Source organism: Heteronotia binoei, chromosome 17, assembly GCF_032191835.1.
Source record: "Heteronotia binoei isolate CCM8104 ecotype False Entrance Well chromosome 17, APGP_CSIRO_Hbin_v1, whole genome shotgun sequence".
In the NCBI taxonomy this organism is placed as follows: domain Eukaryota; kingdom Metazoa; phylum Chordata; class Lepidosauria; order Squamata; family Gekkonidae; genus Heteronotia; species Heteronotia binoei.
This window is the reverse complement of record NC_083239.1, coordinates 41,264,845-41,288,938: the sequence shown is the minus strand read 5'-3', so window position 1 is coordinate 41,288,938 and position 24,094 is coordinate 41,264,845. Positions and strand designations below refer to the sequence as shown.

The following is a 24,094-nucleotide window of genomic DNA, read 5'->3' as shown; positions in this document are numbered from 1 at the left end:
TTAGAAGATCCACAAGTTCAACTTTGAGTTCTTTCAGAACTCTTGGATGTATGCCATCCGGACCCGGTGACTTATTAGTTTTTAATTCGTCTATTAGTTGTAGGACCTCCTCTTTTGTCACCTCAATCTGACTCAGGTCTTTCAACACCCCTTCCAACATTAGTGGTTCTGGCACGGGCAAGCACTTCTCATCTTCCACGGTGAAGACAGAGGCAAAAAATGCATTCAGCTTCTCAGCCATTTCCCTATCCTCCTTCAGTAATCCTTTTACCCCATGGTCATCCAAGGGCCCCACTGCTTCCCTGGCTGGTTTCCTACTTCTAATATATTTGAAGAAAATTTTATTGTTGGTTTTTAGGTTAGAAGGGGCAGTTCTGGAATAGGGTTGCCAAGTTCCCACTGACTGCCAGCGGGGGACTTTTTATCATGTGTGCACAGCATGCGTGGTGTGATGGTATCACCCAGAAGTTGGGCATGTCACGCGGGGACAATCTAGGAAATCACAGAAAACTCTGTTTTGCATGGGGACACTCTACCAATTTTGGGGGAAACTCTATGGTGCCATAGAGTTTTCCCCAAAATTGCTAGAGTGTCCCTGCATGAAACCATAGAGTTCTCTATGATTTCCTAAAGTGTCCCCACGTGACAATACATCACTTCCAGGTGACATCATTGTGCTGTGTGCGCTACACAGCAGCAGGACTCTTCGGGGACAGGGATCTCCCCAGTGGCCTCCTCCCTGCTGGCAGATTGGGGACCTCCAAACTGGGGGATCCCCGCTCCTGGAGGGAACATGGCAGCCCTATCCAAGGGTTGTCTTAATTATTTCAAGGCTCTGGGCAAAACTGGAAAATGGACCCCCAGAATTGCATTTATGGGCCCTGCACTCCATTCCTTACCACACATCTGATTGTCTTCAGAGTGCCTGAATGAAGCCACCGCCAATGAGTCCTGACCCTATGGAGTCCTGACAGTGGCTTCAGAGGACCGGACCAGTTAATTAAATTCAGATTTTTGAGAGGTGTGTTTGGGGTTTTTTTTGTGTGCTAGCAAGGAATTTTGAATTTATCAATATCATTCCAGAAATCATGGTAATGGCCCCAAAGACCATTTTTCATGAACATCTTATGGTAAGAAATTTCAGCATACTCACCCTTATTTTCCATTGTTATTACATGAGTGTTATGGACTGCCCCAGTGTTGTAAGAATGTGGGAAGAGAGCTGCTGAATCAGACTAGTGGTCCATCAAGTCCAGCATCTTGTCTCACACGGTGGCTCACCAGTTATTCCAGAGGGTCAACAGCAGGGCATACAGGTTGTGGCCTTCCCCTGATGTTGCCTCCTGGCATTGAGTTTCATAAGTTTACTGCCTCTGACTGTGGAGATCCCCTCCACTCACCATGGTTAGCAGCCACTGATAGACATCTCCCAAATGAAAAAAAAATCTAACCCCCCTATAAAGCCATCTATGCGAAATGGCCATCACGACAGTGAATTCAAATTCAGCAGAACAAAGTTGAGTCCCATGGCACCTTGAAAACCAAAAAAACTTTGGACTCATACTTTGTTTGGCAGTGAATTCCACATCTAATCTCCCATTGAGTCAAGAAGTATTTCCTTTTGTCTGTCCTTAAGCTGCTACCCATCAATTTCACTAGGGGCGTTTTCGCACTGACCTTAATCGGCAGCAACGCCCCTCTTCAGCGCGCAGGATCTGCCTAGATTTCGCACCAATTGCCGCGGAGCACCCGGAAGAGCCGGAAAGTCCCGCGGCTTTTGCGGCGCAAATGGAAACCGCCAAAACCCAGTTTCCATTTGCGCCGCAAAAGCCGCGGGACTTTCCGGCTCTTCTGGGTGCTCCGCGGCAATTGGTGCGAAATCCGGGCAGATCCTGCGCGCTGAAGAGGGGCGTCGCTGCCGATTGAGGTAAGTGCGAAAACGCCCTAGGTGTTCCAGATGAGCCCTGTGGGAGCTTATTCTTTCTATGATCTCCCCCTCTGAGGCTCCCAAGATGGCGTCGAGGCAGTTGCTCTGATTTGCAACGTTCTGCAAGTGACTTGTTAATTTAACTATTTTATCTTTATTTACTGCTGGGCTTTTTATGTAGCATAACTGCTTCTCCAAAACAGCAGCTTGTAGTGGTTTGTTTCAAGCAGAGCTTTTTTTTTTTTGTAGCAGCAGAAACTCCTTTGCATATTAGGCCACACACCCCTGATGTAGCCATTCCTCCTGCAGTTTGCAATAGGCCCTGTACTAAGAGTCCTGTAAGCTCTTGGAGGATTGGCCGCATCAGGGGTGTGTGGCCTAATATGCAAAGGAGTTTCTCCTGCAAAAAAAAAAAAAAAAGCCCTGGTTTCAAGTATTCATTCTTTTGAACTGGGATAAGCTGAAGGACACATGCAGGAGTCATTGCCTTGGGAAGTCCTTCCTTTGAGAGTTTTCCTCGCTAGCAGTCACTCCACCCCCAGGCTCCTGATTTCCTCAGATCAAGTGATGAATTCCCCACTAGTTGCTGTGTGGGTGCATTTTGATCTGTGGCTTCCTCCAATTCTCCCCACAGCAACCTGCTCTTTTCTTTTTTCCTTGAGATTTAGAAGCTGCAAGTCAAAATGCAGTCTCAGACCAATTCCCCACTACGCTTGTTCCGGCGTCGTAGCTCCCTCCCACCCCGTCGCTTCCATCTGATTTTGCACAAGCTGCCCCAAGTCTGCGACTTGCCTCTCCTCTGTCCCATGGCAAGCAAGATCCTCTGAAAACTGGCTTCTGCTTGCCGCGGGAAAGAGGCAAGGAGTTACAAAAGATATTTTTCTTGTTCCAACATGAGTCACTTTCGAGTCACCTACAATAAACTCCACCGACCACATTGTTGCCTGCTCACCCAATTTCTGGAGACTCTCCTGGAGTTCTTCACAGTCAGTCTTGATTTTCACCATCCTGAATAACTTGGTGTCATCTGCAAACCTGGCCACTACATTGCTCTCTTTCAGTTCCAGGTCATTTATGAACTCATTAAATAGCACCAGACCCAGGCCTCAGATTCAGTGGGAGCTCACAGGAGCACAACTCCTGAACCTTTCTGAGAGTTCCACCTTCTGAGAGTTCCACCTCCTTGTCCATTGAATAATAGATGCAGCTCCATAACAATCCCTGAATGAGTTCCACCACCTATTTTTCTACAAAATGACCCCTGACCAGAACCATTCTCAATCCTTGTACAACCCCACTGACTATTTCCCGCCATTGAGAGAACTGTCCATTCATCCCCACTCTCTGCTTCCTTTCATTTAACCAGTTTTTATTCCATAAAAATATGTTGTCATCTCATTCCATGTCTGCTGGTTCACCATTACCTACATGTTTGTTTATTTTCTCAGCCTAGAGAGAACACTGTCCCTGAACCAATATAGCTAAGGCGGTACCGTGTAAACATGAACAAGATAGCTTAGAGGTCTTTGAAATGCAATCAGGCTTTGACTTTAGGCCAACTTTTCCTTCACTTCTGGTGTCTGTGTAAGTCGATTTAAGGACAACCAGTCCATAAGCCATCAAAGATTTCAGGTTTTCACGGCTGGCAACATCATTAGAGTTTGTAGAATCTTTCGGGCTCAAGTGCCGTGTTCTACTGGAGAAAGTTATTCTTCCAGACGTTTCGTTCTCAGCTGCGGAGAACATCCTCAGTGGCGTTGCAGCCGGAGCAGGCGCTCTGACCTTCTTGGCTGCTGTGCATTGAGTCCTTAAGCCCTTTCTGCTCCCCATCATGACTGAACAGAATAAGACAAATTCCAGACTTCATTTCCTTGTCAACCCATTTTATTTGTTGCGCTCATTAAAGCCAGTTAGTGGCCTATTCTCTGTGAAAGGCCAAATGAGCAGATCCAGAGGAAAAGCTACGAAGGCTCCGTCAGGTCTTCGGGAGGTGGGCTAGAAGAGAACCTTCAGCATCAGAAGTCCTGAGAGAGCCAGCAGGAGAGATGCTGAAGAGGGAGGGGCCTTGCATGTAACTTTTTGGATTTTAATTGATGTTCCAGATGTTTCAAATATTGCTCCAGGTTTCAGAACACTACAGGCAGCCTGGGAATAGCAACTCTTCCAAATGTGTGTAGACGTCTGCCCTCCTAGACATGAAAAGCAAAGATAAGAGGTAAGGCTTCCCAGCAAGTACAATAAAAAAGAACTTTGTCTACCCAACTGATGCCTCACCTTCCTATTTCCATACCCAAGATGACTGACATAAATACATCCTCCCCAACACCTTCACCTGAGGATCCCAGGAAAGGAGGCATGATCGAACTCTCAATCTCATTCACACTTCTCTGTTCCCTCATTGGAAATATGGGTTGGCTAGAGTAGCAACGCTTTGTCCTTTTTCTGCATTCTTTTGGGAAGGAAAATCTCCAGGTGGCTTCAGTCTGGAAGGAGTTTAATCTCAGTTCAGTGGAAAACAAATAAAAGAATCCCACAGAGGTAGTAATGTGTTTTCCATTAAAACAGAAGGAAATATAAGAAGTAGGGGGAAAAACAATCCAAAGAGCAATAATAAAGACCGATCTTGCAATCACCCTATGCCGCTCTGATGTTCCTCTTTTCAGCACGGCATCCTTCCGATTTCCCACTATCTGCCCTGGGGCTTCAGCAAAATCGGCGTTTTTGCGCGGCAAAGAGAAACCACTAAAACCAGTTTCTCTTTGCCACACAAAAATGCCAATCTTTGCTGAAGCCCTGGGGCTGATAGTAGGAAATCAGAAGGACACTGCGCTGAAAAGCAGAACATCAGAGCAGTGTAGGGTAAGTGGGAAATCAGTCAAAGTAAAGAAAAACAGAATCTTGCTACTTCAATTGGCCAATGCCATGCAAAATAAAAGGGATTATATTGAGATCTCTCTGCTTCCAAGCATACATGTTGCAGAAGAAGAAGAAATTGGATTTATACCCCACCCTTCACTATGAAACTCAGAGTGGCTTACAATCTACTTTACCTTCCTCCCCCACAAAAGACATCCTGTGAGGTGGGTGGGGCTGAGAGAGCTCTCACAGATGCTGCCCTTTCAAGGATAGCTCTGCAAGAGCTAAGGCTGACCCAAGGCCATTCCAGCAGCTGCAAGTGGAGGAGTGGGGAATCACACCTGTTCTCCCAGATAAGAGTCTGTACACATAACCACTACACCAAAATGGACCCAATCTGCCTGCTTGTGAGATTCTTTAAGCCTTTTCCAGATTGCTGTACTTTCCAGGCTAGGTTCAGGAGAAATGTCACTTGAAGTAAAATAATAATAATAATAATAACCACACTGTTTGGGGTGCCACTTAACCACTTGTGGTGGGATTCTTTCTGTCATTCTTACTGTGCTGCCAACGTTTGCTCGATGCGTCGGCTTGGGAAATTGGGGGGAAGTGATGTCAGTTGACATCACAATGCTCCAGGAAGTCCCATTTTGAAGTATCATGCTGGAGTATCATAGAAACACTTCCAACAGAAGCCGGTCAGCCCAACACACAGTACAAGAGAAGGAAGAACCCCCTCCTGACCAAATCCATTCTCCTCTACTCTTTCCATCATCATTTTCTCCAGAGCCCTTTGCTTCTTCTTTCTTTCTCTCCGCTTTAATTTCTAGCATGACAAATGACCGCCCTGTTGAAGTGGCTTGTAGGTAGTTTAAATCCTATGTCAACATTGTGAGGTTTTAATGTTGAAACTAGGGATGGGCACGAACCAGAAAAAAAAATGCTGGTTAATGTTGGCTCATGATTCATTTGATTGGATGAACCATGAATTTACACAAACCGCCATTTCCCCAAACCAGTTTATGGTTTGTTTCAGAAGGTGGTAGAACAGCCTCCTCATAAGTTAGAGGTACCAAGCTCATGGGGAGTCTTCAGCAGGTTTGGTGAAGATTTGGAATGTACAAGTTATAGCACCCTCAAAGCAGGTGTCCCCGGGAAAGCTCAGCTCTAGTTTCAGGTTCGGTTCCTGAAACCACAGCAAGGAACACCTTCCCAGCTGGGAGAGGAGTTTTTAAAATTGTCCCACTGTATGGAGTCCCTCAAAGCCTCCCCTAAATCAGCCATGCAACAAACAATTCTCCTTCTGCTCTCACGACAACTAACTTTTCTCTCTTCATTCTACAAAGCAAAAGCAGCTATGTGGTATTTAACTGGCATATAATCTGCTTCCATAGAGCAAAATGGGAGCCCCATGGTTGGCTCCCAGAGCTGCCAATCAAGCTATAGGCAACTTCTTTGGGTGTTTCTAGGACTCTCCACAAGTCCATCCCCAGCATTGTCTAGGAATTGATTGAATCAACACTGGGCTGTCTGGAGAATAAACCACAAAAATGAACCACCCGGACCTGAAAAAAGGCAGTTTGATTTTGGATTCAGGAATGATGTGACCAAATGAACTAGTTTGACATGAACCAGCCCAGTTTGCACTTGTACCATGGTTCTTTTGTTGTTGCTGCTGTTGTTTATACCCATTCCTAGTTCAAACAATTTAATGTTTCAATATTCACTGCCTTTGCTATCTTCATTGACTGAAAAGGGGCATCAAAATGTTTTAAACAGATAAACATCGGGCAGATATCTGGAGTGAGATTATATACAATTTCATTTTGAGTTCTTTTTCTAGTCTATAAATAAGTTTCTAGGTTAATAACCGTTTATATTTCCTCATTAACAAATGCTTATATTTCCTATATCACACTACAAAGCATGCTAGGTGCTTTATACGGTGCTCAGAATATAATTCAAGAAGAAGAAAAGAGATTGGATTTATATCCCTCCCTCCACTAACCAAAGGAGTCTCAGAGGGGCTTACAATCTCCTTTCCCTTCCCCTCCCCACAACAAACCCCCTGTGAATTTCTGTCAAGAGAGCTCTTGACAGAAACTGCTCTTGAGAGGAACAGCTCTGCGAGAACTTGTGACACCAGCAGGTGCAAGTGGAGGAGTGGGGGATCAAACCCGGTTCTCCCAAATAACAGTCTGCACACTTAACCACTAGACCAAGTTGGTGAAAAATATATACAACCTGTAAGTTTATTTTAAATAATTTTAACATGACTAACATTTGTATCCACATGTTTGTATTATGTATTATTTATATTGATAAAGTTGCATCTATTTTAATTTAATTTTATTAGGTTCCCTGACAATGCCTATCACAAAACACACCGGGTCAAATAAAAGGTCAAATAAACTACTCTCCCTTCCACCTTGTTTTGTTTTCTTTCTTTCTTTCTTTCTTTCTTTCTTTCTTTCTTTCTTTCTTTCTTTCTTTCTTTCTTTCTTTCTTTCTTTCTTTCTTTCTTTCTTTCTTTCTTTCTTTCTTTCTTTCTTTCTTTCTTTCTTTCTTTCTTATGTGTTGGGGGTACTTTTAAATTGGAGAGGATTATTTGCAGGCAGGTGTGAGTCTGGAATTTCTGATTTGAGTAGACAACAGTGCAATCCAAAGCCCATGGTTTTAAACTTCTCCTCAGGGGCTGAACTGGCATCAAATTTATGTCCATTTGATCGGGACTTCATTAAAAAAAATCTTATTTTCCTGAGATTTTGTTTGTGCCTTGCTGCAGCTTGAATTTTTATTGTGACTTCTTTTAAGGATTGATGACGGATGCTGACCAAAATGTACTTTCTATAGGCATGTCACAGAACCTTTTTTTGTAGCAGGAACTCCTTTGCATATTAGGCCACACACCCCCTGATGTAGCCAATCCTCTTGGAGCTTATAGGGCTCTTTGTACAGGGCCTACTGTAAGCTCCAGGAGAATTGGCTACATCGGGGGGGGGGGCAATATGCAAAGGAGTTCTTGCTACAAAAAAAGCCCTGGGCATGTGTTGCAAAATATTTTAGAAAATACACAAAGCGCTCTTGCAGGTTTGTTTTTTTTGCATTGGTGTGGATAAGCCAAGGATCCATTCCACTCACCTGTTGTTTGTTCACCCACAATGGTGAGACAGGTCTGTTGAGATGTACAACTCATCTCCATACCAGTGCAGCTGCTCCCTGGGGCTGAGCATGTGTCACACTGCAAAGAGGCACCTGTGGAAGGAACAGAAAGAGTCTCACAAGGCACAGGGCTTTTTTTTGTAGCACGAACTCCTTTGCATATTAGGCCACACACCCCTAATGTAGCCAATCCTCCTGGAGCTTACAATAGGCCCTGTAAGCTTTTGGAGGATTGGATACATCAGGGGCGTGTGGCCTAATATGCAAAGGAGGTCCAGCTACAAAAAAAGCGCCCTCATTTCTTGACTATCAGCCTAGAAAAAAGTCCAAACCCCACTCTTCTAAACTGCTTCTGGTTATTATTTTTTATCCCCACAATCTTGCTGGTTCTTACAGTACTACCCACCTTATGGGAAACAGGAGCTCTTTTAAAAACTCAGCCAAAATCTCGTTGATTTTCAATCAAAACCTGTAATCAGTGGCTCATTCTCAGCTGCCCTTTCTCTGAAACTTAACTTTCAGTGGGGTGGGGTAAGAGACTTCTCTGGCTTTCAAGTTGGGGTTGCCAAGTCCAATTCAAGAAACATCTGGGGACTTTGGGGGTGGAGGAAGGAGACATTGGGGGTGGAGCCAGGAGCAAGGTTGTGACAAGCATAATTGAACTCCAAAGGGAGTTCTGGCTATCACTTTTAAAGGGGCCGCACACCTTTTAAATGCCTTCCCTCCATTGGAAATAATGAAGGGTAGCGACACCTTCTTTGAGGGTTTCTAGAATTTGACCCCCTAATCCTTTTGAAACTTGGAGGGTGTTTTGAGAAGAGGCATTGGATGCTATGACGAAAATTTGGTGCCTCTACCTCAAAACACAGCCCCCCCCCCCCGAGCCCCAAATACCTGGGGATCATTTCTCCATTATTCCCTATGGGAATCGATTTTCCTAGGAAATAATGGAGTGTCCAGCAGACATTCCCCCTCCTCCCACTTTCTGATGCCCCTAAAGTGGGGGGAGGGCCTCCAAAGCAGGGGATGCCCCTCCCCCCACCTGGAGATTGGTAGCTCTATTTCAAGTAGACTCCAAAACCTTGCTAAAAGGATGTTCCCAGTGCAAAAATCCCTGCAAATTAATAACAGTGGTCTTAGCGGCCCCGTGGCGCAGAGTGGTAAAGCAGCAGTACTGTGATCTGAACTCTCTGCTCACGACCTGAGTTCTATCCCAGCGAAAGCTGGTTCAGGTAGCCGGCCCAAGGTTGACTCAGCCTTCCATAGGGTGGCCAGACCGTCCCGGTCTCCCGGGACATTCCCGGATCTGGCCACCCAATCCCGGATCCCGGGCTGCCTATACCGGGACCATTAAAGGTCCCGGTTTAGGCAGCCCAGGAGCCGGTGGGCCGCGGGCGCGGGCGGGGAAGGCGGGGAGTGAGGGAGGGAGCGTCCCTGCGCCTGCGCAGGGCCCCTGCGCACGGCAGGGACGCTCCCACCCTCACTCCCCGCCTTCCCCGCCCGCGCGCGGGGCCCGGCGGCAGTGGTGGAGGCCTCTCCGTGGCCTCCGCTGGTCGCTGGAAGCCCTCCAGAGACTCTGGAGGGCCTCCAGCGACCAGCGGAGGCCGCGGATAGGCCGCGGGGCACCCGGCGCTGGTCCCGGAAGGCCTTCCAGAGCCTCTGGAAGGCCTTCGGGGACCAGCGCCGGCCAGCGAAGGCTTCCCCGCGGCCTCCGCTGGTCCCTGGAGGCCCTCCAGAGTCTCTGGAGGGCCTCCAGGGACCAGCGGAGGCCGCGGGGAAGCCGCGGGGCAACCCGGCGCTGGTCCCGGAAGGCCTTCCAGAGCCTCTGGAAGGCCTTCGGGGACCAGCGCCGGCCAGCGAAGGCTTCCCCGCGGCCTCCGCTGGTCCCTGGAGGCCCTCCAGAGTCTCTGGAGGGCCTCCAGGGACCAGCGGAGGCCGCGGGGAGGCCGCGGGGCACCCGGCGCTGGTCCCGGAAGGCCTTCCAGAGCCTCTGGAAGGCCTTCCGGGACCAGAGCCGGCCAGCGAAGGCTTCCCCGCGGCCTCCGCTGGTCCCTGGAGGCCCTCCAGAGTCTCTGGAGGGCCTCCAGGGACCAGCGGAGGCCGCGGGGAGGCCGCGGGGCACCCGGCGCTGGTCCCGGAAGGCCTTCCAGAGGCTCTGGAAGGCCTTCGGGGACCAGCGCCGGCCAGCGAAGGCTTCCTCGCGGCCTCCGCTGGTCCCTGGAGGCCCTCCAGAGTCTCTGGAGGGCCTCCAGGGACCAGCGGAGGCCGCGGGGAAGCCGCGGGGCACCCGGCGCTGGTCCCGGAAGGCCTTCCAGAGCCTCTGGAAGGCCTTCGGGGACCAGCGCCGGCCAGCGAAGGCTTCCCCGCGGCCTCCGCTGGTCCCTGGAGGCCCTCCAGAGTCTCTGGAGGGCCTCCAGGGACCAGCGGAGGCCGCGGGGAGGCCGCGGGGCACCCGGCGCTGGTCCCGGAAGGCCTTCCAGAGCCTCTGGAAGGCCTTCCGGGACCAGCGCCGGCCAGCGAAGGCTTCCCCGCGGCCTCCGCTGGTCCCTGGAGGCCCTCCAGAGTCTCTGGAGGGCCTCCAGGGACCAGCGGAGGCCGCGGGGAAGCCGCGGGGCACCCGGCGCTGGTCCCGAAAGGCCTTCCAGAGGCTCTGGAAGGCCTTCCGGGACCAGCGCCGGCCAGCGAAGGCTTCCCCGCGGCCTCCGCTGGTCCCTGGAGGCCCTCCAGAGTCTCTGGAGGGCCTCCAGGGACCAGCGGAGGCCGCAGGGAAGCCGCGGGGCACCCGGCGCTGGTCCCGGAAGGCCTTCCAGAGCCTCTGGAAGGCCTTCGGGGACCAGCGCCGGCCAGCGAAGGCTTCCCCGCGGCCTCCGCTGGTCCCTGGAGGCCCTCCAGAGTCTCTGGAGGGCCTCCAGGGACCAGCGGAGGCCGCGGGGAAGCCGCCGGGAAGCCGCGGGGCACCCGGCGCTGGTCCCGGAAGGCCTTCCAGAGCCTCTGGAAGGCCTTCGGGGACCAGCGCCGGCCAGCGAAGGCTTCCCCGCGGCCTCCGCTGGTCCCTGGAGGCCCTCCAGAGTCTCTGGAGGGCCTCCAGGGACCAGCGGAGGCCGCGGGGAGGCCGCGGGGCACCCGGCGCTGGTCCCGGAAGGCCTTCCAGAGGCTCTGGAAGGCCTTCGGGGACCAGCGCCGGCCAGCGAAGGCTTCCCCGCGGCCTCCGCTGGTCCCTGGAGGCCCTCCAGAGTCTCTGGAGGGCCTCCAGGGACCAGCGGAGGCCGCGGGGAAGCCGCGGGGCACCCGGCGCTGGTCCCGGAAGGCCTTCCAGAGCCTCTGGAAGGCCTTCCGGGACCAGCGCCGGCCAGCGAAGGCTTCCCCGCGGCCTCCGCTGGTCCCTGGAGGCCCTCCAGAGTCTCTGGAGGGCCTCCAGGGACCAGCGGAGGCCGCGGGGAAGCCGCGGGGCACCCGGCGCTGGTCCCGGAAGGCCTTCCAGAGGCTCTGGAAGGCCTTCCGGGACCAGCGCCGGCCAGCGAAGGCTTCCCCGCGGCCTCCGCTGGTCCCTGGAGGCCCTCCAGAGTCTCTGGAGGGCCTCCAGGGACCAGCGGAGGCCGCGGGGAAGCCGCGGGGCACCCGGCGCTGGTCCCGGAAGGCCTTCCAGAGCCTCTGGAAGGCCTTCGGGGACCAGCGCCGGCCAGCGAAGGCTTCCCCGCGGCCTCCGCTGGTCCCTGGAGGCCCTCCAGAGTCTCTGGAGGGCCTCCAGGGACCAGCGGAGGCCGCGGGGAAGCCGCGGAGCAGCCGGCGCTGGTCCCTGGAGGCCTCCAGAGGCCAGCGCCGGTATAGGAGAGGCCCGGCGCTGGTCCCTGGAGGCCTCCAGAGGCCAGCCCCGGCAGCTCCCTCCCTCCCTCGCCGCGAGGCCGCCGCCGGAGGACTCCCCGCCGCCGCCGCCGCTGGATCCGCCGCCCTGGAGTAAGGTAAGGGGGCCGGAAGCGGGGGGGGGCGGGGGGCGGCCTTCCTTTCTTCCCTCCCTCCTCCCTTCCTTCCTTCCTTTCTTCCTTCCTTCCTTCCTTCCTTCCCTCACTCCCTTCCCTTCCTTCCTTCCTTCCCTCCCTCCCTCCTCCCTTTCTTCCTTTCTTCCTTCCTTCCCTCACTCCCTTCCCTTCCTTCCTTCCCTCCCTCCTCCCTCCCTTCCTTTCTTCCTTCCTTCCCTCCCTCCCTTGCCTTCCTTCCTTCCTTCCCTCCCTCCTCCCTTCCTTTCTTCCTTCCTTCCTTCCCTCCCTCCCCCCTTCCTTCCTTCCTTCCTTCCCTCCCTCCCTCCCCCTTCCTTCCTTCCTTCCCTCCCTCCCTCCCCCTTCCTTCCCTCCTTCCTTCCTTCCTTCCTTCCTTCCTTCCTTCCTTCCTTCCTTCCTTCCTTCCTTCCTTCCTTCCTTCCTTCCTTCCTTCCTTCCTTCCTTCCTTCCTTCCCTCCCTTCCTTCCTTCCTTCCTTCCTTCCTCCCTCCCTCCCTCCCTTCCCTCCCTCCCTTCCTTCCTTCCTTCCTTCCTTCCCTCCCTCCCTTCTTCCTTTCTTCCCTTCTTCCCTTCCTCCCTTTCTCCCTTCCTTCCTTCCTTCCCTCCCTCCCTCCTTATGTTGTTATGTGATGCAGAGTGTTGGACTGGATGGGCCACTGGCCTGATCCAACAGGGCTTCTCTTATGTTCTTATGTGACGCAGAGTGTTGGACTGGATGGGCCACTGGCCTGATCCAACAGGGCTTCTCTTATGTTGTTATGTGATGCAGAGTGTTGGACTGGATGGGCCACTGGCCTGATCCAACAGGGCTTCTCTTATGTTGTTATGTGACGCAGAGTGTTGGACTGGATGGGCCACTGGCCTGATCCAACAGGGCTTCTCTTATGTTGTTATGTGATGCAGAGTGTTGGACTGGATGGGACACTGGCCTGATCCAACAGGGCTTCTCTTATGTTGTTATGTGATGCAGAGTGTTGGACTGGATGGGCCACTGGCCTGATCCAACAGGGCTTCTCTTATGTTATTATGTGACGCAGAGTGTTGGACTGGAGGGGCCACTGGCCTGATCCAACAGGGCTTCTCTTATGTGACAATACTGACTTTGGTGGACCCAAGCACTGATTCAGTGTAAGGGAGCTTTGCGTTTGTGTCTTCTAGTGCAATTTTGTTCTCAGATCCTGTATTTACTTCATCAGTATATGGGATAAGGCACTTTCTCAACTGTGCTGCATAATGCAGCCTATTTATTTTGTCCTGTTGGCTCTGTTGGCTCTATCTGCGCCACCTTCATCACTTTCGGGGTGTGGATCCCCCAGTGGAGTGGTCTCCCGACTCCCTCCGCCGGCTGTTTCTGATAGCCCTGCGCCCCCTCTTTCATTTGATATGTGTCCCGTGCGGGTGCCACCCTCCCGCCGGGAGATGCCGCAAAATGAGCCCCCTTGAGGCTTATGGCGGCAGGGCTCGGGGGAAGCGAGCTAGACTGCTGTTCTTTTGAGGGGTTATAGAGTGTTTCGAGCCCGTCCCTGTGGCATCGGTCCCATCATTGTGGGGCCCAGGGGGCCGGCGCAGCGGCACGCTGAAGCAGCCTGTCGGTCACTTCCAGGTTCCTGTCCTGCATCTTGACCGGTGTTATTAGTGACAGGCTGCTTCGGCGTGCCGCTGCGCCGGCCCCCTTGGTCCCACAACGATGGGACCGATGCCACAGGGACGGGCTCGAAACACTCTATAACCCCTCAAAAGAACAGCAGTCTAGCTCGCTTCCCCCGAGCCCTGCCGCCATAAGCCTCAAGGGGGCTCATTTTGCGGCATCTCCCGGCGGGAGGGTGGCACCCGCACGGGACACATATCAAATGAAAGAGGGGGCGCAGGGCTATCAGAAACAGTCGGCGGAGGGAGTCGGGAGACCACCCCACTGGGGGATCCACACCCCGAAAGTGATGAAGGTGGCGCAGATAGAGCCAACAGAGCCAACAGGACAAAATAAATAGGCTGCATTATGCAGCACAGTTGAGAAAGTGCCTTATCCCATATACTGATGAAGTATATACAGGATTTGAGAACAAAATTGTTTCCGGCGGTGATATTTGGGGGATTTTTGGGGACGTCACAGGAAGTGCTGTGAAGTCACTTCCTGTTTCCGGCAGGTGACGCGGGGGAAATGATGTCACAGGAAGTGATGCCACTTCCTGTTTCCGGTGGTGGCATGACATCACCGGAAGTGACGTCACCGGAAGTGACGTCACTTCCTGTTTCCGGCGGCGCGCGCGCTTCGCGCGCGCGCACCCCCCCCCCCAGTGTCCCTGGCTGGCCTTCACATTATGGCCCTTCCATACTTCCGAGGTCGGTAAAATGAGTCCCCAGCTTGCTGGGGGGAAAGTGTAAAAGACTGGGGAAGGCAATGGCAAACCACCCTGTAAAAAGTCTGCCGTGAAAACGTTGTGATGTGACGTCACCCCAGAGTCGGAAACGACTGGTGCTTGCACAGGGGACCTTTCCTTTCCTTTCCTAGGGCGAGATGCCATGGGCCCTATGAGAAGGATGTGCTGGCTGACAAGCTACCCCTGATTGCATCCCACTGTCAACCTCCCACAATTGCAAGACTGCAAGGAGTTCAGAGGGTGGAGGAGGGAAATGGGGTCCGTGTGTAGAATTGAATCCAGTGATGCCATGGCTTCACTTTTGACTGCATGACTAAACATGTCTCCACGTTGAGGGACACTCTGAGATTCCTCCTGTAGCTTTTACTATGGCGTTCCATGGGTATCCTAGATCCGGGGGTCATTTTGTAGAAAAAGACATGCTGGAGCTCATTTGCATAACTCGTTTGCATAACTCGTTTGCATATGCCACACACCCTTGACATCACTGGAAGGTGGACTAAATTACATCAGCTCAGCATCTACCTTAAAATGCTTCTTGAATGAGAATTGTCATAAAAAACCTTACTCCCATCATACTTTTTCACTTACTTTCTCCTCTGCGGTCAACGTTGCATGATGAAGATGTCCATCTGTCTACTTTATATGTTTTTGGTTATTTTCCCATTTTTTTGTGTGTGTGGAGAAATATTAGAAAATCTGTCAAATCAGCAAAATTCTCACAGGGAGGTTGAAAAATGGAGCCCAGAATCAAGTATTTTTTGGGGGGAAAGGGGTAAGAAAGAAAGAGCACAATAAAATTTAGAGTTTCTTGAGCTCCACTCCTGTGACCTCCTGCCCAAAATGAGGCCTGCCTGGAGCAACTGGCATAGGGTTGCCCAGTCCAATTCAAGAAATATCTGGGAACATTGGGGGTGGAGCCAGGAGCAAGGGTGTGACAAGCACAATTGAACTCCAAAGGGAGTTCTGGCCATCACATTTAAAGGGACCACACACCTTTTAAAATGCCTTCCATCCATAGGAAATAATGAAGGATAGGGGCACCTTCTTTGGAGGCTCATAGAATTGGACCCCCTGGTCCAATCTTTTTGAAACTTGGGAGAGTATTTTGGGGAGAGGCACTGGATGCTATACTGAAAATCTGGCACCTCTACCCCAAAAGACAGCCCTCCCAGAGCCTCAGATACCTGCGGATCAATTCTCCATTATTTCCTATGGGAATAAGTCTCCCTAGGGAATAACAGAGTTCCCAGCAGACATTTCTCTCCCCTCCCCCTGCTTTCTGATGCCCCTGAAGTGGGGGGAGGGCTTCCAAACCGGGGGATCCCCTGCCCCCACCTGGGGATTGCCAACCCTAAACTGGCAACTCCCATGATGTCATGTTCAATTATTCAGGCAGAAGTGATGTTAAGGTATCACCGGGTGGGAGGTTTTGGTAAGTCTCTGTGCTGACTTAAGTCTCCTGAGAATTGACAATAGCAACCATGGCTACCAGCCAAGGGCAATCTTAATTTGGCCTGGAGCCTCAAAATCAGTAAGACCACCCCCGAAATCTGTAATTTGCCAAGACTTCCGATCCTTACTAACAGCCTAGAAGCCTGACAAATGACAATTCTCAGTAATCATTGCACTGGGAGCTTCCCGATAAGGTCTTTTCAGCTTAACCAAAGTCCAAGCTATGGCACTTCTTTTAGTTGCAAGAAAAAAAAAATCTAGGCAATAAGACTAGGAATGAGTTTTGGGTTGAGGGGAAGAACCAGCTCATAAGGAGGTCAGGAGGATCCATCCAGGAGTTATCCCACAAAAGTAAAGGGGAGAGAGGTGGGCCCCTCCCTGTAGCTGGTTTCACTTTTCTTGGTAATCAATGGTTGTGACCTCAGAAGGCTTTTAAAGACATGGAGAATTTCTCAAGAGTTCTCTGGAAAAGCTCATAAAGCATAAACCCATTCCGAATAGAGATGCATGGATGTCACCTCTTCTAATATCCCAATATTAGCATTCTATTCTATTCTATTCTATTCTATTCTATTCTATTCTATTCTATTCTATTCTATTCTATTCTATTCTATTCTATTCTATTCTATTCTATTCTATTCTTCTGCTCTGTTCTGTTCTAATTCTATTATATTATTCTCGTATTCAGGACTCTGTGTACTATAGAGTAAAGCAATTAAAAGCTTTTGTCCAGGAAAACAGCTTTCTCGTCCATGAAAAACTGAATCTTGCATTTATTAGTTAACTCGCATATCATGTGCAACATTTAAAATATTTAAGTTTTGCATAATTTATTCTTCAAGCCTTGCAGTTTTGCAAAATATATTCAACTTTCTTTGGGTACGAGAAGGCTCAACTAAGCTGAGCCCTGTGTTCTTGTCGACTTCCAAACCTCCTGATTTCAGCAGGGACTGAGAAAAGATTTTCAGGAATATCTTTGTAGTCAAAAATCTTGGATTTGGGCTAAATCTTGAATTTTGTAAAAATTAGATTCTCAGCAAGGGGAATGTTATGCTTTTCTTGCACTTCTGAGGAAGAATGGCATGAGCACAGCATGGACTGCCAAGCCAGGTGTGACTGAAACCATCATAGCCTTCCAGGTATTTTTTTCCTTGGGTCAAGGAGGTTTTTTTTCTACCCCCGGATCCATTCCCAAGGTGTAAGCTGTGTCTTATTAACAAAGCCACCCTTGAAAACACCCAAACTGGTTTCTCCCAAAGAGAACACACAGGTCTTCAAATCCAAGGCTTCATTAGAATAGAGGCTTAGCAATACCAGGTTCAGGAATTTGTTCTCCCCATGAAAAAGCAAGAGGGTAGGAAGGTCTTTCTAGAACAGCTGGACCATTTTTGGATATATGCATGAGGAAAGCAACTGAACTACCCCCAGTTTTTGAGGAGCTATGTTGGTCAGTTCTGTGTTGGTCCTATGTTGGTTGAGGAGCTATGTTAGTCGGTCCTACGTTGGTTGCACACACCAATCCAGCAACACCAGAGGTTGCCAGCTCACCTCTGTTTTTTTCCTCTTAGCCCCAATAGAAATATCCTGCTCTCTTTTAAGAGGGTTAACAGGTGCTGCTTACCTGTGGTGAGAAGTACAGAGAAGAGGAAGAGTCCCATGGAAGCCTGCATAGTGATAGGAGGTGGTGCAAAAAACTCTTCAGTGAAGCATCTTTCTTTATGTGGCTGCCCAAAGGGCAGGGCAGAAGGGATGCAAAGTCTTTGTTCAGTGGATTTTAAAGATTAACTCTGTGACTTCCTCTGATTTGCTAACAGGAATTGTGTGCATATGTTTCCTCTTCCGGGCTGAACCATTCTCCTGATTTGAAGGGACCTCTAAGGTTCTTATCGATGGAATGAGTCACCGCTTCAAAGGTCCATGAATTCCAAAGTGTAACAGGCAATCAGCACCCTTGTTGCATTCGTTCCAAGAACTGGCTGTTGGCCAGCCTTCTATTATTTCATTAATGTTAATGGACAACCTTTCAAGCTTACTGTATGTAGGTTTACAGTCCTTGAGAATGAAGAAATAAACTGACAATTTTGCTTGGATCCTTGCTGGTTAGAAGGTTGCCAGTACTCTCCGTGAAGATATGGTTCCCTCTGCTTACCTCTCTGCTGCCAATCAGCTGGCAGCATATCACTGCCCACGTGACCTGGAAATGATGTCATTATGTCCGGGGCATCAGGGCAACACTCTGGTATTTGAGCAAAAACTCGATGGTTGAAGCCACATTTACCATAGAGCTTTGAGCAAAAACTCGATGGTTGAAGCCACATTTACCATAGAGCTTTTTGCCCAAACAGCAGAGCAGCACCTGACATCCCAGAAGTGATGATGTCACTTCCACTCCACATAGGCAGTGATGCAGACATATGGTATCCTTTGGCTGGGTCTCCCTTCTGCTCCCAGTAAGTTCCCCCTCATCCCCAGCCATTTCCCAGGAGGGCCAAAGTGACAAAATTACTGTGAAAAAAACCTTCCCACACAATTTCAATAGAAATATCAAAAGTTTCTTAACAGTGAACAATCACAAAAATAGTATCCATAATATCAGTACCTATCGTACAAGCACAGTATCCCTCACAGCAAAAGTCAATTTTTCTGTGTGACTCCAGGAAGTTTTCTGTCATTAAAAAGTCATAGAAGATCCAGAATTCAAATCAAGAACAGGAGTGTATCCACAACAATCAGTTCAAAAGATTAATTTCCCTTCATGTGATTGCCAGCTTGAAGATTCATGTTTTGCTGAATAGAGCTTTTCCCATAAGCCGAATAAATGTCTACTATAGAAAATCTCTTGCACTTGCCAGTTTCTCAAGGTATTCACAAATGCCAGGAGAGACCTGGAAACCCTATCCTCACAGGAAAGGTGTTCTAGGAAGAATAAGAATTTGGATTTATACCTTGCCCTCCGCAAGCCAAAGGAGTCTCAGGGCAGCTTACAAATCTCCTTTCCCTTCCTCTCACCATAACAGACACCCTGTGAGATATATGGGGCTGAGAGAGCTCTGACAGAACTGCTCTTGAGCAGAACAGCCTTGAAAGAACTTGTGGCTGACCCAAGATCACACCAGCAGGAGTATGTGGAAGAGTGGGGAATCAAACCTAGTTCTCCCAGATAAGAGACTGTGTACTTAACCACTACACCAAACTGGCTCTCTAAGCATTTAATCATATTGGATGCCATCTTTTGTACTTTTTCTTGTTCTGCTATTTTCTTTTCGAGATACAGTCACCAAAACTCCACCCTGTTCTCCGAATGGGTCTGCATCATAGACTGATACAAGGGCATTATAATACTTGCTAGTTTATTTATTTCCTTTTTATTTATATCCTGCCCTTTGCAAGCAGGCTGAGGGGAATTACAAATTATAATTGTAATTATAAATTACAAAAAAGTAAAACAATTAGAAATAAATATGAACATAATTAAAACAGTTAAAAAGGTTGACGTATTTTCCATCGCTTTCCTAATAACCCCTAGCTTGTCTTTTTCATCATTGTAGCACTCAGGGTCATCATTTTCACTGAGCTATCCTCTCTGACCCCAAGGTCTCTTTCCCTCTCAGTCTCAACAGGTTGAGATCCATTAACATATGCTTACAAATGCGGGGAGGGGGGAGAGGTTGTTCCAACATGTGTCCCCTTACACTCACCTACTGTAAATTCCATTTACCACATTTTTGCTGCCTACTCATCTGAATTATGGAGATAATCCTGGAGTTCTTATCATTCTTCTCCTCCTCCAGTTTGGTGTAGTGGTTAAGTGCGCGGACTCTTATCAGGGTGCACCGGGTTTGATCCCCCACTCCTCCACTTGCACTTGCTGAAATGGCCTTGGGTCAGCCATAGCTCTAGTAGGAGTTGTCCTTGAAAGGCAGCTGCTGGGAGAGCCCTCTCAGCCCCACCCACCACAGGGTGTCTGTTGTGGGGGGAGAAGATATAGGAGATTATAAACTGCTCTGAGTCTCTGATTCAGAGAGAAGGATGGGATATATATCTGCAGTCTTCTTGTTCTCCTTGTTAATTATTAATTATTATTTATTATTTAATTGATCACCCCATCCCAGCCAAGGCTGGGCTCTGAGCGATGTAGAACAGTAAGTACAGGTTACATAGGTTTAAAACAATAAAACATTCCAGTTAAGACATATTATATCTTATGAACTCCCTGATGGTGTGTTGTCAATCTCTTCTCTTTCATCACAGTGAGGAGGGAGGTAGCCAGAAGGGCAGAAGAGTGAGGTGCCAGCTTGGCAGCCATTGCTGTCCTTACTCAAAAGCCTGGTAGAATATCTCTGCCTTACAGGCCCTGCAGAATTGCAGGTCTCTGGTGTCAGTTGGCGGAGAGTTCTACCAGGTTGGGGTCAGGACCGAAAAAGCCCTGGCCCTTGTTGAGGACAGCTGGACCTCTTTAGGGCCAGGAATCACCCAAAAGGTTACCAGCTGAACGTAATGCTCTTCCAGGGAAATATAGGAGGAGGTGGTCCTGTGGATACATTCGTCACTCAAGGCCTCAAAGGTCATAACCAAAACCTTGAATCTTAGGACAGCCAGAAGCCAGTGTAGCTGGCACAGCACAGGTTGAATATGTGGATCATACACTGAACATGAGTCAACAGTGTGATGCGGTGGCTAAAAAGGCAAATGCAATTCTGGGCTGTATCAACAGAAGTATAGTGTCCAGTTCACGTGAAGTGATGGTATTGCTTTACTCTGCTCTGGTAAGACCTCACCTGGAGTATTGTGTTCAGTTTTGGGCACCACATTTTAAGAAGGATATAGACAAACTGGAAGGGGTTCAGAGGAGGGCGACAAAGATGGTGAAGGGTCTGGAGACCAAGTCCTATGAAGAAAGGTTGAAGGAGCTGGGGATGTTTAGCCTAGAGTGGAGGTGGCTGAGAGGTGATATGATCACCATCTTCAAGGACTTGAAGGGCTGTCATATAGAGGATGATGTGGAATTGTTTTCTGTGGCCCCAGAAGGTCGGACCAGAACCATTGGGTTGAAATTAAATCAAAAGAGTTTCTGGCTCAACATTAGGAAGAACTTCCTGACCGTTAGAGCGATTCCTCAGTGAAACAGGCTTCCTCAGGAGGTGGTGGGCTCTCCTTCCTTTGAGGTTTCCAGACAGAGGCTAGATGGCCATCTGACAGCAATGAAGATCCTGTGAATTTAGGGGGAGGTATTTGTAAATTGCTGGGTACTCATTTTACCGACCTCAGAAGGATGGAAGGCTGAAAGCAACATCATCCTAGTCGAAAATGACTGGTGCTTTCACAGGGGACTACCTTTACCTTTTTTTAATTTGTGAGTTTGCTGCATTGTGCAGGGGGTTGGACTAGATGACCCTGGAGGTGACTTCCAACTCTGATTCTATGTACTATCTATAGCATTCCCGTCAGGATTCATGCCACCACATTCTGGACCCATTGGAGTTTCTGGATCAGACTCAGGGGTAGGTCAGCATAGAGTGAATTACAGTAGTCTAGCCTGGAGGTGACTGTCGCATGGATTACTGTGGCCAGGTCTGAACAAGGCAGAAGGGAAGCCAATTACCAGGCTTGGCAATGGTGGTTAAAACACTCTTGGCAATATGTTTGACTTGGGCCTCCACAGAAAGGAAGGTATCCAATGTCACCACCAGTCTCTTCACAGTGCTGGTGTAAAGGGTGCCCCATAAAGAGTTGGTAATCTATGTCCCAGCTCCATCCTTGATCCCCGTAGCCACAGAAGCTCCATCTTTGATGAGTTCAGCTTCAGTCTGCTTTTGCTTACCCAGCCCACTATGGCTTCCAATCCCTTGGCCACAGATTACAGGACAGTGGCCAATTGGTCGCCTAACAGCAAATACAGCAAATCTGCATACTGATGACACCCAAGCCCAAAACTCTGTGCCAGCTGGGCAAGGGGGCACATATAGGTGTTAAACAACATTGGGGAGAGGAGTGTCCCCTGAAGGACCCCACACACCAGGGGGTATCTAGTGGACACATTGTAAGTCAAAATGCCCTCAAAAGAGGTTGGGGAATTGACAGGTGGGCACCTATGGCTTAAAAAGGATCTAGAATCTGTGTATACAGGATTCCACCTCCAGAAATTATTTCTTAAATTTACCAGGGACACTAATTAAGTAAAACAATTAAAAATTTATTACAGGAAAATATAGAACACACATACAAGGTAATGAATACATACAACACACATACAGTCCTAATAAAAATAGAGAGAAATGCAGAGATAACACAAGGATGGACAAACAGGATGATAATTACCGAGCGTAGTCTTCGAGGAAGGCTCCAATGGTGACAAACAAGGACTGGGGGAAGGGGACCCTCAACTGATCAGGAATCGGGGATGTATCTAGACAGTGGAACTGGTGTACTGCTAGATGCACACCTATGGGGAGCTGGACCACAGGTTATAAGGACTACCTTGAGCCCTTAGGGGATGGGAGGTACAGAGGCGGATGACAGGTGGTCAGCTGGTACATGATCTCAGAAAAAGTGGAGGCTCTGCAATGACCATAAGGGCTGGATTTATGCAGTAGCCAATAGCCAGTTTATTGGGGGCAGCTGATTGGATGCCCATACCTGGCCAATGAGCAGGCTTGGCCTTAGTTACCTGATTGGACTTCCAGGTAACAATGGGCCAAGGGGGAGGGTCCAGGATGACCATTAAGAGAAAGAATGGGAGGAATTATTGGGGTGGGGGGTGATTAAGTCTATCAAACTTATCTAAAAAGGTGACAATAGATGGTCAAATTGCTACCTAAGGTAATACCCGGTCTACACAAGGAAACTTGGCTCTGGGTGAAGATGTTCTTCCTCTTCTTCAGTCTTCTATTGGCACCGGTCGTTGTCTTGGGTTCTGTTAGACAAAGGTTTGGAGGTCTGACAGGATCCACGCCTAAGATAAGCTTGATGGCCTCATGCATAGGTGACATTTGTTGAGTACGTGAGCCTCCCGCTTCGCTGTTATGGAGTCTGGCACTGCAGAAAGATAGTTGCTGGTGGTGTTAGCCTCCCAAGATGGATTCTATGGTCAAGGCTGTAAACCGCTTGTCTGGACAGTTCTTGGCGGCGCAACTTCTTCCATTGTAATGGCCGAGATGATGATCGCACGGAGTGACTGGAAACCATCGGTTCTCCTCATTAGCACTCCTCCAGAGACACAAAGCACTGCTGCAACGTTGTGGCTGTTAGTACTCTCATAAGTCCCATATAGTTTGGTAGACAAAACCCATGTTCTCCTGGCAGATGTGTGTGAGTTGAGTCTCCAGGCACCCTGGCAACCAAACGGGTGGCTACGATGTTCTGGAATTAGGGGTATTTTTCTCACAACATCCTCCTCTTGATTTGCACCATCCTAAATAATTTTGTGTCATCTGCAAACCTACATTGCTCACCTCCAGTTCCAAGTTATTTATGAACACATTTAATAGCACCAGTCTCATTAGCAATCCTGGTAGGACCCCACTGACTACTTTCCTCCCTTGAGAGAACTGCCCATTCATCCCAGCTCTCTGCTTCCTTAATGAGCTTTTAATCCATAAAAAGACCTGCTCTCTTATCCCATGCCTGCTAAGCTCACGCAGGGACTCTTTGCTGAGGTACCTTGCCAAAAGTCTTTCAAAAGTCCAAGTATATCATGTCTATTGTCTCACCATTATCTACATACTCGTTTATTCTCTCAAAGAACTACCAAAAGCAGGACTGCCAGTTGGAGGACTGCCAGTTGGTGTAACATTGAAATTGTACTTTCCTGCATATAGAACAGACTCTCTCCATACAGCATTCTATTTTTGGGCCCTATATTGTTTATTGATTTATAAGTGTAACTGGGACTTTGTTATATTTAAGTAGAAGAAGAAGAGATTGCATTTATACCACACTCATCGCTAGCCAAAGGAGTCTCAGAGTAGCTTACAAATCTACTTTCCCTTCCCCTCCCAACAGATATGCTGTGAAGTAGTTGGAGCTGAGCAGGGCTACAAAATATAATCACAAGTGCAGAAAAGCTAATGGAGCCCCGAAACGCGCAGCAAGTATAGTCGACAGACGCATTGAGAGAAATTGATGATGGATTTATTCGGCGATGCTGTTTTGAGCCTTTCTCCCTCTTTGCAAGGGTTTTGTGTGAGAACTGGACTGATTGGACTGAGTTTGCTTACTTGGAGCTGGGCTCCATTAGCTTTTCTGCACTTGCGATATTATATTTTGTAGACATATGCAAAGATTAGTCCACCCATTCCTGATGTAACCAATCTTCCTGGAGTT

General features: G+C 49.1%; 1 protein-coding gene across 1 annotated transcript; it reads right to left on the bottom strand.

Moving 5' to 3' along the window:
- Window positions 1–3,793: 3,793 nt before the first annotated feature.
- On the bottom strand, window positions 3,794–17,573 carry LOC132586089 (phospholipase A2 inhibitor and Ly6/PLAUR domain-containing protein-like). The gene is made up of 3 exons (XM_060258035.1): window positions 17,394–17,573; window positions 7,925–8,038; window positions 3,794–4,116 (listed from the first exon to the last, which is right to left on the bottom strand). Exons 1-3 carry the CDS (start codon window positions 17,440–17,442, stop codon window positions 3,923–3,925), a joined length of 357 nt encoding a protein of 118 aa, XP_060114018.1. The 5' UTR covers window positions 17,443–17,573; the 3' UTR covers window positions 3,794–3,922.
- Window positions 17,574–24,094: the final 6,521 nt, after the last annotated feature.